We start from the raw sequence: 13,058 nt of genomic DNA on the forward strand, positions 1-13,058 counted from the left end.
AAAGGTCTAGATACTGAAAAAAGGCAAGGAAACAGATTCTCCCCTGGAACCTCCCTCTGAAGGGAGCGCAGCCATGCCCAACGCCTTGGTTTCAACCCAGTGAAACACGTCAGACTTCTGGCCTCCAGAACGATAAGAGAACAAATTTGTATTATTTGAAGTCACCCGTGTGGGAATCTGTTGTAGCGCATACTGGAAACTAATACATCATCTAATACATCACGATTCAAGGACAAAATAACCCATGCTTGACTGTGACTTGAAATCAGAACACGTGAGATTTGCTTTTCTTGTGTTTACATGACGGGTAGGTGCTGATAATAATAAAAAATTAATTACCTGTCATAATATGGTCATACGCATGGCACTTGAAATGCTGTCGTTATAACTGCATCAGGGCAATTCATAGTTTGCTGTGCGATAGCACTAAGCATTGAGATGGCGACAAATGGTCTCGGACCCAACTATTCATCGTCTGCCATCGTAGCACAAAAACAACCCTAGACCATATATAAAGAAATGAGCGTGGCTGTGTTCCAATAACATTTTCCCTACTGACACCGAAATGTGAATTTCCTACTTCAGTTTCTATGGATCACAAAATATTCTTCTTCTTTACCCACCCCCCCAACCATTTAAGTACATAAAAACCATTCTTCATTTTCGGGCCATATGAAAATAACAAGCCAAATCTGGCCCGTAGACCATTATTTGCCAATCCTTGATCAATACTTTCCAGAAGAGAAAAATGAAGCTTCTGGCTATAACATTTTGGAGGGCACTTACAGTCTGACGGTCCCATACACAATGTTGTATATAAATTCATATCTATGTCCTCTAAACTACCCTCGGGGGCAAATACTATTATTATGCTTATAATCCCATATTATACTATATTATTATTATACTATATTATACAGAAGAGGTGACTAAGGAAGAGAAATTTTCAGTACCTTGGCCAAAGATATCAAACCCCCACAGCACTGTCCAATAAAATTTTCTATGCGAGGGAAAACATTTCATATCTCCTCTTCAAATACAGTAGCTACAAGTCATATGACTACCGAGCACTTGAAATGAGTGACTAAAACCCTGAATTTTTAGTTTTACTTGATTTTACTGAATGTTTAGTTTCTTTTCAATAGCTACACTGGACAATACTGCTCTAATGGGGAGAGTAAGGGAACAGGTAGACACAAGAAGAAAGAGAATAAGTAAATTATCCACGGTGTCCCACAGCTAATAAATGAAGGAGCAAGGACTTGAAGCAGGAATTTCAAGCCCTAAAGTCCATTGTCTTGGCACTGAAACGACCAGCCAAAGCTAGCAGTGGACCATGATTTCTGGGCAGGTGCTTGTGGAAGTCAGTCTACGTAGAGGTTCTTAGGTATTTGAAGAAAATCGAAATTACCGCTGTGACCTGTCCAGGAGCCCGTCCCAGGTGGTCCATTCTCCTGAAACTATCATCTGAAGACTGATTGCAGGTGTTTTGAGAGTCACCCTGAGGTTGTCTATCACGTAAGCCTCTGGAGAACTGTTTCCAAGCCAGGGGGTCCAGAGGGAGCTCCATGTTGGGCTTACGGCTACATCTCGCAGGCAGTTTTCTCCCACGAGAGTGTCGTGGAAAACCCATTTCGTCTTGTGGAGGAAGGTATCAGACACAGGAGACCCATGCGGTCTGAGAAGTTTTGAGGGACCAAAGGGCCAGCATGAAGCTGGCGGACCAGGGCTCTGCCCCAGCTCTAAACTGTAGCAAATGGCAGCTCCTCGTGGGGCATTTTTCACCTGCAGCCCATTTGGAGCAGAGCTCTGGGTTTTCCAGGGAAGCAGGGGTGAGTGGCAGCTTTGGACCCACAGGGGCAGGGGCACAGTTGTGTGTCAGGCGAGCTTTCTGACGTGCCGTAATGTGTTCTCTCTACAGTGGGAAAAACAGAATGTATGACGTCATCCAAGAGACGATTGAAAATGATTTTCCAACCTTCCTGGGCAAGATCTTTGCTTTCCTTGCCAACCCTGGCCTGATCATCCCAGCCATCCTGCTGATGTTGTAAGTCAGCCAGGGCCCCTCCCCTTGCCCTTGAGACTCCCCTGGCGGGTCCTCCTTTCCTGCCCTCTTACTTAATCTACACTTCCCAGAGGCAGAGCCCAAGACGAAGACTCGAATGGAAATAGTTAATTGGTGAGGGAAGAAGGTCATTATCACTGGGATGATTTTAATGTGGATGTGGATGGGGGTTGGGGGGGGTGCTCTGGGAAACAGTGTGTCTGAGTCATCCTGCTCAAGGGTGAGGGATGGGGCTTTCGTAGACCAGCACCCATCGGTCACTGGTTGGGTGAGATCAAAGGGGAGAGGGGTTGTTTCCTCAGCCATTTGAGTCAGGTGCATTCGCGGGTAGAACGGATTCCGCAGGGGAATGGAAGGGAAACTCCAGGCACAGAGATGAAGGAACTAGCAGTTGTAAGTCTTTCGGGGAGCACGCTGTAAGACGGGGTCCAAGGAATACAGATGGGCAAGCCAGTATTTTGCAGCACTCTCCTAAACGTTCGCTAGAAATATCAAAGATTTCTGGGCTCTGAGTCTCTGAGGGCTGATTCAGCCTGTCCCTGGCTGGGCCCCGGAGGACTTCTCCACAGGGCCCACCGTGCACCTGCACATTTGGGTCTCACCACTCTCCCTCTCAAAGACTGAGAAAGCCCCGAGGACAGTGGGTGGGTTTGATGATTTCTGTACCCCCAACACCAGCCTAGGCCGTAGGAAGTAAATGACAAATAGTCAAGGAAGGAACGAGGGAAGAGAGAAAAAGAAGGTGGGAAGCAAGAGTCCTGAATTTGAATTACTGTCATCAACAATGTTCTAGTGAGGGGCGCCTGGGTGGCTCAGTCGGTTAAGCGTTCGACTTCAGCTCAGGTCATGATCTCACAGTTTGTGAGTTCGAGTCCCGCGTCGGGCTCTGTGCTGACAGCTCAGAGCCTGGAGCCTGCTTCTAATTCTGTGCCTGCCTCTCTCTCTGCCCCCCCCCATTCATACTCTCTCTGTGGCTCAAAAATAAATAAATGTTGGGGCACCTGGGTGGCTCAGTCGGTTGAGCATCCGACTTCAGCTCAGGTCACGATCTCGCGGCCCATGAGTTTGAGCCCCGCTTCAGGCTCTGGGCTGGTGGCTCAGAGCCTGGAGCCTTCCGATTCTGTGTCTCCCTCTCTCTCTGCCCCTCCCCTGTTCATGCTCTGTCTCTCTCTGTCTCAAAAATAAATATATGTTAAAAAAAATTTTTTTTAATAAAAAAAAATTTTAAAGAATTATGTATTGTGAAATATTCCTAACCTACAGAAAAGTAGAGACAACCATGAACATGATTCCAAGAGTAAACAGATGTTAATATTTTGCACTGTTTGCTTCAGATCTGTCACTTTCCACGAAATAAAATGTTACAGATAACACTTCAAGTCCCACCTAATCCTGCTCTCTCCCTCCCTCTCTCTCTCTCTCTCTCCCAAAGTAACCGCTCTTGGAACCATTTGCACGCACGGTTTGGTATTTTCATCACATCGGCCGTGTCCTATTGTTTTCTGGGCTTTAAATTTTTTCGTGAATGGTTCACCCAGCATAGCTTTCCTCACTCAACATTATGTTTGGGCAATACATGAGCACACATTTTAATGGCTCTACTCCCACCTGCTGTGTGATTAAACCACAGTTTATCCACCCCTCTGCCTAGAGGTGGGTAGATTGTTTCCACTTTTTTGCTACTGCAGATGTGGTCGTTGGGCAAATGTGAGGGATTCCCTAGGACAGACCACGGGAAGTGGAGTAGGGAATTGTGGGTATGGGTTTCTTCAATCTTTCTATTTTATTTTATTTTAATTTTGTTTTCTTTTGTTTTGTTTTATTTTATGTGTGTATGTATGTATGTATGTATTTGAGAGAGAGAGAGAGAGAGAAAGAGAGAGGCAGAGCAGGAGAAGGGCAGAGAAGAGAGGGAGACACAGAATCCGAAGCAGGCTCCAGGCTCCGAGCTGTCAGCACAGAGCCTGACGCGGGGCTCGAACTCACGGACCATGAGATCATGACCTGAGCCAAAGTCCAGACACATAACCGACTGAGCCACCCGGGAGGCCCCTTTCCAGTCCTTTTAAATAGCGCTGAAGTGCTCCCCCAAATAGGTGTATTTTCTCCCATCCTTGATTAGAACATCAGCCTCTCTCATCCTGGCCTGAGAGAGGACTGGGATGATGGTGACAACCTGGCCTATGCCTTGACCGCCTGAGGAAATTCTGGAACCCACACAGCAAGCCTGACCCTTGCAGGTGGCACCAGGAAGTGCTAAATTTGGGGACAGAGGGACACAGCCACCCATGAGGATTTCATCCTCTCCCACCTCCGATTCCTCCCTAATAAATGGGTTGTTAACTAGGAGAGAAGGTGAGGCCTGGCACAGAGCAGGGACTTGCACAACAGATTCCGCTCCCCCTGCCTGTCCTCCCTTCTCTCCTCTGAGTCTCTGCTGCAGGAGGCTCCCATGACAGTCTGGGGGCCCACGCTGTGCCCCGAAGACAAGGTGACTCCTCCCCTCTGACTGGAGTTGCCCTGAGCGGGCCCCACCCAGAGGGGAAAGCTTAGAAGACCCACGCCGGAGCAGCTAAGGCTCGAAATCCAGGGAGAAAAGTGACAAATAAGGATGAACCACGAAAGCCCCCAAGGAACAGGCCGACACAGCACCCCATCAGGGTGGCACCTCGGCTTTTGTGGCCCCTGCCCTCTCAGGTGGTGCACCCAAGTCACAACCCCCCCCCGATCTCAGGTCCTGTGAAAGGGAAGCCCACGCTCTGGCCTCAAAGGACGCCTAGGCAGCCAGTAGGAGCTGGACCTTGAAAACCATCAGCCCAAGACAGTGCTCCCTAAGCAGGGACCTCCAGGACTTCGTCAGCTGTGTTTTCAAGCAAACTTGGAGCAGGCACCTAGCGCCCAGACTCTCCTCTCTCAGCCCTCGAGGCCTGTGGAAAAGAGCTTTAGCTAAATGCGGGCTCCCCCAAGAACTGATAGATGGGGCCACCTCGGGCAAACTCCTTAACGTCTCACCATTCCAGGTTGCTGATCTGGAAAAGATCGTCCTTTCTACCTCATGGGGTTTTGGTGAAGACCGCTGAGATGTGGAGTGGGATGCCCGTGGCGCGGAGCCTGGCACAGGGCAGGTACCCGGGAAGCAGGGTCAGGAGACCCTGCCCCTCCCCCACCTCTTCAGATTTCCAAGAAGGAAGGCTTTACTGAGCACTCTGAGAGCTAAAAATGTGTATGTCATTTCCACATTCAATAAAACAGAAGGCAGAGGTGTCCAGAACCTCCCCCGCGCTAAGTGGAGACAGGAGAGTAGGTGTTCTATCCCTCCAGCCTGCCCAGAGGCAACCTACTCCAGGAAGCCGGCCTTGATTCCTCTGGAAGGGGTCCAGCTCTTGTCACTTTCCAAGACTGCGGTATCACAGGAGGCTCACTTTTCTCTTGCAGCCTGGCCATCTACTACCTGAACTCGGTTTCCAAAAGCCTTTCCCGAGCGAATGCCCAGCTGAGAAAGAAAATCCAAGCGGTGAGTCTGTCGGGAGTTTTCGCTCAAACAGATGTCACGTTTTTGTTTTCTGCTGATTTGCTCTTTGAGCCCAGTTGTACGATCTACATGGCTTTCTTCTTTTTTTTTTTGAATTTTTTTTTTTCAATGTTTATTTATTTTTGGGACAGAGAGAGACAGAGCATGAACGGGGGAGGGGCAGAGAGAGAGGGAGACACAGAATCAGAAACAGGCTCCAGGCTCCGAGCCATCAGCCCAGAGCCTGACGCGGGGCTCGAACTCACGAACCGCGAGATCGTGACCTGGCTGAAGTCGGACGCTCAACCGACTGCGCCACCCAGGCGCCCCAACATGGCTTTCTTCTAAACGAAATCCCAAACTATCCGTATTGCAGGAAGCCTTGTAAGATTGAACAACACGCATTTATGTTCTGAGGATATTTGGGGGGCACACAATAATAACGCTTTCGATCTGGAGAGGTTGCTAATGAACAGGAGAAATTCAATAAAACCAGTAAAAATTTCAGTAAAACCAGTACCCATAATAATACCTACAGTTTAAAGCTAACACAGGGGGCGCCTGGGTGGCGCAGCCGGTTAAGCGTCCGACTTCAGCCAGGTCACGATCTCCCGGTCCGTGAGTTCGAGTTCGAGCCCCGCGTCAGGCTCTGGGCTGATGGCTCGGAGCCTGGAGCCTGTTTCCGATTCTGTGTCTCCCTCTCTCTCTGCCCCTCCCCCGTTCATGCTCTGTCTCTCTCTGACCCAAAAATAAATAAACGTTGAAAAAAAAAAATTTTTTTAAAAAAAAGCTAACACAGTAAACACTAGAGAAAATATTGTCAAAATGACTTAGTGCTTGTGCCCAGGGCCTGAGGGGTCTCTTAAGCCCCTCGCCACTGTTTCTCTCTCCCTCTCCCTCTCTCCACCAGCTGACTTCTGACTGCTCTTTTCCACTCTCCCAGCCCCCAAACCCCTCCTACACATGGTAAAGGGCAGACCCCAACCCTCTGTGAGCCTTGTCCTCCTGGCTCCTTGCCCCCCGCTTCTGGAATAATCTCATTTGCCTCACAGCCACTTCCTTATCCACATCTCCCTCTGTTAATCTCACCATCCTCCTGCCCAGATTCCAGAAAGCCTTGAAATGGAGGACTGGCGAGGTTCCTGTCCTCCCCTGGCCAGATGTTCCTTCAAATACTGTGCAAACCTGAGTCTTGGGCTGTCCCTCTTCAACCAGTGGTGAGGACCGACAAGAACTGAAGACAGAGTCCTTGTCCCCCTAGATCTCAACATCCTAGGCTCTGAGCCTCAAACACTCATTTCCCTGAGAACTAATTATTTCTGCTGCAGCTCCGTGAAGTTGAGAAGAGCCACAAATCTGTCAAAGGCAGGACCACAGCCAGAGATTCAGAGGACACAGCTAAAGGCAACTCCAAAAATGCCACCCAGCTCCAACTCACCAAAGAAGGTAAATTCTAGGGGCGAGTGGAAGGCTCCGTCGCTTGAGCATCTGACTCTTGATTTTGGCTCAGGTCATGATCTCACGGTTCGTGGGTTCGAGCCCCGCGTTGGTCTCTGTGCTGACAGCTCGGAGCTCGGAGCCCGGAGCCTGCTTCCAATTCTGTGTCTCCCTCTCTCTCTGCCCCTCCCCTGCTCATGCTCTGTCTCTCTCTGTCTCAAAAATAAACTTAAAAAAAAAATTAGTGTCCAGGGATGAGATGCAGAAGAGTGACTGGCTGGCCGCTTATCGTAAAGCTGAAGAAAATATTTGAAATCTTCTCAGTTTCCCACATGGGACAGGAAATGGAGTAAATGCGATGTTATGTTGTAATTTCACCAGCAGAAGTGAGACCAAAAAATGGAACGGACGTATCTGGGCGCCAATAGACTTAAGTGTGGAAGGGGAAAAAAATAGATGTACAAAAGGTTTTCTATGAGAAACCAAGGAACGCACACTGGTTTGGCAGTGGTAGTGTCATGGCCCCCACAGTCCCAATGTGCCTGTCCCTCTTACCCACTCCTTCCCCGCCCTGCCCTTCTGGCTGCTGCTTTCAAGCCTGCCCTTCTCCAAATTTGAGTTTTCAGGGGCCCCTGGGTGGCTCAGCCGGTTAAGCGTCCGACTTTAGCTCAGGTCACGATCTCAGGGTTCGTGGGTTCGAACCTGCTGCCGGGGCAGAGCCTGCTTCAGATCCTTTGTCCCCCTCTCCGTCTCCCCCTCCCCAACCCCCAACCAGACGCACGTGCCCTCCTCTGTCTGTCAAAAACAAACACTTAAAAAACTTTTTTGAATTTTTGTTACAAATCCAAAGCCCTTTCAATTGTGTACTGAGTAACTCAGCAGTGCAGTGTTTGATGTTTCAAAAGTTAGCGTGATCTAGAACACATCAGCGGGAGTAGGCTGGGGGGGGAGCGCCTAGGAAGATGGCCAGCATTTCATCTGAAAAACTCATGGCCTCCATCGCCGCCCTCACTTAGCTTCTCTTCTTGAAGAATTTGCTAGAATGATACCAGTTACTGTAACAAACAGGCCCAAACAACTAATGACTCAAACACAATGAAAGTTTCCTTCTCACTCCACGTAAAGTCCAAATTGGGTGTTTCACCTGAAGGCCACTTTCTTCGCAAGTGACACCCGCAGGGACGCTGGCTCCTTCCATCCCGTGACTCCACCCGCATCAGGTTGGTGCAGGGGGAAGAGGCCAGAGGACACCTGGAAGTGGGGCTGGGCAAAGCCTGGACTTCAGTCACAGGCCACATTCACCCACCGTGAGAACCTAGTCCACTTCTGTGTCCCAGGAACTGGGTCTGGTGAAGAACGTGCCAACAATTGCCCCGAGGTCAGAGTGAGGGGAAGAGAAGGACACGGGTAAGCAAAAGCACTAGAAATTGGATATGATGCCACACAGGTTGCAAAGGCCCTTCCAGCATCGTCTGTGACCCTGTCAGCCACCGGGGAAGCTGTTATTATCATCCCAACGTCATCCTCAAGAGAACCCAGGCTCAGGGGGTCCAGCTTAAGGCCAACATTCGAAATCTAGCTCTCCGGCCAGTAGACCATATTCCTCCGGCAGATCCGTTTATGCTAAGGCTAGGCCGAGGCCCAATAGTGGCCCCCAGACACCTAAGGGCCACCTGACCATTGTCACATCACCAGATGGGACTGAAATCCACAGGCCGAGCAGGGCAGCTCCAGAAGGGCTCCGATTCGATAGCAGGCAACTGAAGCAAATCCTCCCACGTCCTCATTCTTGTCTTGGTTCCTTTTCCAGGGACCACGCCTCACTCTGCCAGCCAAAGCCAGACCGCAGGCAAGAAGGCCCAGGATCCTGGGATCTCCAGTTCTGCCAGCAGGATCACGCTGCCTGTCTCCCAGCACCTCCCTGTATCTCGGCCTCCTGGTGTCAGACCAGATTCTGGCCAACCTCGGCCTCAGACCCATCCTTGGAGGTCAGCCTCAGGAAAGAGCGCTCCCAGACCTCCCCACTGATAGCGGGGATACACAAGCACCATTCTGGGGCTGATCCTTGGGCCCCGCCAGCTCACACACCCAAATCGATATTCTCTCTTCCTCTCTCTCTCTCTCATGCACACACACACACACACACACACACACACACGATACCCATGCACGCACGTTCTCTCTCCCCTCATTGAATGTGGGAATTTCAATTACTTAGTCTCAGGCACTTGTTGGCCACCACAACTGGAGGACAATGGCTTCATCCACTCTTTAGGGGAGCTGAGCCTCCCGACTCCCCCTAAACTGCCCTTCCTAGTATCTTGGTTCAGGCAGCCTGGACCTTGAACTCACCATGGTTCTCTCGGCTCCAGACTTTGGGAGGAGGGACCAGGGCCATGATCATCACCATAGACTTTGTCATGGCACCCATGTTGGGACCCTGGTTTCTGCTAGCCTTACTAACTGGGAGGAGGGGCCCACATTCCTAACTGTCAGCCCTATCCAAAGGAGATGAGGCGGTTTAAATAAAAGGTACAAGAAAGCACTGAAAACAAAGGTAAATGAGCCAAAGTGCAGCCATGGTGAGTGGGAAGATGGTTCTCCCCCAGAACCCAGCCTGAGGGGAGCTGAGGCCATTAAGCAGCAAAAAATGCATCGGAGCCTTCTAGCAGCAAGGCAACAAGCAAGTGTTTTTTCCAACCGAAGAGGACTTAGATTGCTCGGGGCAGAAAATCCTTCTCAAGCATCAAATTCTAAAAAGAATTTGATAGTCTGCTTATTGTCTAGGGAATGTTGAAGATGGTTTCTCTGAGGAGTTTTGCAAAGGATGCAATGCAATCGCCTTGTCTGGCGATTCAATGTTCAGCTAGCATCATTATGCGGTTCTCTGCAAAATGTCTCCTCGGGGGCATAAGCCAGGGAGCCCCAAGCCACGGAGAAGGCCTCGCCAGCAAGGACAGAGGCTCGGCAGGGAGCGAGTCACAGCCCAAGACACTGACAGCGCAGGTATCCTGCAGGTGGTTTCCTCCCCTCCTCTGCCCCTTGTTCCCAGCCCCCCGTGAGCCATGTGGCTTCAGAATCATCTCATGCCTGGTCTCTGAGTGCTCTAAGGGGAGTCCTCTCCCCGACCCACGGCCCAACCATGGCCCCACGGCTTTTCAGGAGAAGCCCCCACACCTTGGAGGTCAGGCAAAGTCCTGGTGGGGAGATGGAGATTTTATAGAGATTTCATAAGCTATGAATTAAAATAAGTCCCAGGTTCTCTCCCACTTCCTTCCCCTTCCCAACCCAGCACCAACGCTTCACATGTGACCTGGAACGGAGTGGGAACGGGGACCACATGACGGGGAGAAACAGATCAGTTCTTTCTCCCCTATCTCCGGGCGAGGCTAACGAAGATGTTTGTGGAACTCAGGTCCAACCCTCAATCCCAAACTCTTGTGTGTCATGTGCCTTCTTCTGGGAGGACACAATCTGGTCCTGAGCTTACTACCTACCTGACTCCTCGACCATGGGAATCCAGGCTGCCTAACCCAACCACCCAGGACTGGGAGGTCAGACACCTGACCTTCAGAGTCACCCGCCTAGATAATGCCAGCCCCTGGGGAGGGGAACGAGAGGGGCCTGAGTCATCAGCCTCCTAGTGATCCCTGTCCGGCTCCCAATGGCTACCCAGATGCCTAAGCACCCACTATAAACACAAACACACTATCCTTTTTTTTTTAAGATTTATTTTTGAGAGAGAGTGCAAACGGGGGAGGGGCAGAGAGAGAGGCAGTCAGAGGATCCAAAGCAGGCTCTTTGCTCACAGCAGTGAGCCCGATGCGGGGCTTGAACTCACAAACTGGGAGATCATGCCCTGAGCCCAAGTGGGACGCTCAAACGACTGAGCCACCCAGGTGCCCCACAAACACTTTATCGTGTCCTGAAGATGCACAATTTTATGTGAGGGAGTGTATCTGTTGTCTGTTTCTGCATAACAGATTACCCCCCAAACTTAGCAACTTCAACACTTAGTATCTCACAGTTTCTGTGGGTCAACCATTTGGGAGTGGCCTTCCTGGGCAGTTCTGCCTCTGGGTATCGCTCAAGATCTCAGGCCGGGCTACAGGCGCCGGAAGGTTTGGCTGGGACTGGAAGATTTGCTCTCAAGGTGGTTCCTACACGTGGCTGTTGACGGGAGGTTTCATTCCCTGCTGGCTATTAACAGGGGACTTTGATTCCTCCCCATGTGGATCTCGCCAGGGAGCTGCTGGGGTGTCCTCACAACACAGCAGCTGGTCCCCACCCCCATCCATGCCCCCAGAGCAAGCGATCCGAGAGAGAGAGAGAGAGAGAGAGAGAGAGAGAGCGCGCAAGGAGGAAGCCACGTGCCTTTTATAGCCTAGTCTCAGAAGGTACACCGTCAATCCTACCACTTTCCATCCGTTAGAACTCAGTCACTAGGTCTAGCTCACGCTCAAGGGTAGGAGATTAGGCCCCATCTCTCAAAGGGAGTTATCGAAGAATTTTTGAACGTGTTTTAAAAGGAGCTTTCCTAACTCAAACAGTTGCAAGACTTCGGTCAAACTCTAAAGCTTTTTCGAGAGTTGTCCATCAGAGAATTAGCTAAGGTGGTTCCCAGGACCCTCAAGCAACAGGAATCTTCCACCGAGCTAGGGAGAGAGGCAGGGGAAGAAGGCACGGGTAAGAGAGGAAGGGTGTTGTTGATACAGTGTGGCTTTACAGTGGGGGCGTGTTATTAGAAAACGGTCCTATCTGCGATTCAGCCTACCCAGGAGCCATCAGACATGAAGATCACTCTTTCTTCTTTTTACTCCATCCCTCCATCCCTCCCTCTGTCTCCCTCTCTGTCTTTCCTTGTTCAGCTCACCTAAGAACGATTTGAAATAGAAAGTCTATTTAACAATTTATCCAGAGAACTACGGCTGGTGTCTTACTGATGATACCTTGTTTGTGCATTTCTTACTGGGGGAAAATGAAATGGACACTGGTTTCTATCTGTCAGGGGTTATTTCTGCAGTCAGATCCTTTCATTTCCGATAATCGCGCTCTATGACCATAAAGAACGTCATTGTACACAGACTCACATAAGTAGGAACACATCTTTGGGGAAGATCAAGGAAGACACCTGATCTCGCCATGGCTTGCATATTCACAGAAACCGGGGTATGGTGCACCAGCCAGTAAGGGGAGCTGGGCCATGTACCAAGAGCATCCACTCTGCTGGTGACCCTCAATTCAGTAAACTCCCTCCAGACATTCTCGGGAGAGGCCCACCCAAAGCTGAGACACCCAAGTTCCTATAAGGGATAATAAGAAAAAAAAAACCTGCACTGCAGAAAGGGACATTTGTCCTTTTTTTGACCTTGGCAGAAAGTGGAGGAGGAAAAAGTCTCCCTTGAGAATTTATACCCACAAGGCAACCCTCACACAGAGGATCTCAGTTCCCACACCAACTGGGCATTCCCAAAACCTCAAATGGAAAAGTTTAATTTAAAGTGATCTCAGGTTCATAGCACCTCCGAGAAAGAGGGGGGCAGAAAGGCAAAGCAACAACAACAAACAACGTAACGAACAGAAAGCGTGTAAGATGAGAGAAATAGGATATATCAGCAATCAAAACAAACGCAAATAGACCAAGCCCTGCAGATAGAGGATAGAGATTATCAGATGAATATTTTATAATCCCGTGTGCTGTTTCTAAGAGATACCTTTAAAACCTAAGGATAGAGTCAGTAGGGACTTTATCCCTTTTTGTTCCTAGGGAACAAAACTAAAATACAATCTTCAAAGGCAAAATCACCAGGGGTGTGAGGGCCAGGCAAAATCACCAGGGGTGTGAGGGCCATCCAATTTTGTAAGTTAGGCTTGTTTTTGAGTGCTGAGGATTGCTGTTAAAGACAGCTCTCTGCAGCACTGTGCCAGGTAATTTATTCTGCGATGCAGTATTGGTTTTAGAAAGTGTGAAGAAAGGCCCAAGATAATGGGTTGGGGCAGATGAGGTATACAGAGCATTACAGACATCTCTGTCACCGGACCATG

General features: G+C 49.8%; 1 protein-coding gene across 1 annotated transcript in view; it reads left to right on the forward strand.

The window, feature by feature from the left end:
* TMC2 (transmembrane channel like 2) overlaps nt 1–9,041 on the forward strand; it is a 55,398-nt gene extending 46,357 nt beyond the window's left edge. The window contains exons 16-19 of the mRNA XM_047069163.1: nt 1,922–2,047; nt 5,501–5,579; nt 6,905–7,022; nt 8,824–9,041. Of these exons, the coding sequence (XP_046925119.1) occupies nt 1,922–2,047; nt 5,501–5,579; nt 6,905–7,022; nt 8,824–9,041 (541 nt within the window). The remainder of the gene's footprint in view (nt 1–1,921; nt 2,048–5,500; nt 5,580–6,904; nt 7,023–8,823) is intronic.
* Nucleotides 9,042–13,058: the final 4,017 nt, after the last annotated feature.

Source organism: Lynx rufus, unplaced genomic scaffold (assembly GCF_022079265.1).
Source record: "Lynx rufus isolate CCGP_SWC_20201006 ecotype Redwood Valley unplaced genomic scaffold, mLynRuf1.p SCAF_8, whole genome shotgun sequence".
NCBI classification, from domain to species: domain Eukaryota; kingdom Metazoa; phylum Chordata; class Mammalia; order Carnivora; family Felidae; genus Lynx; species Lynx rufus.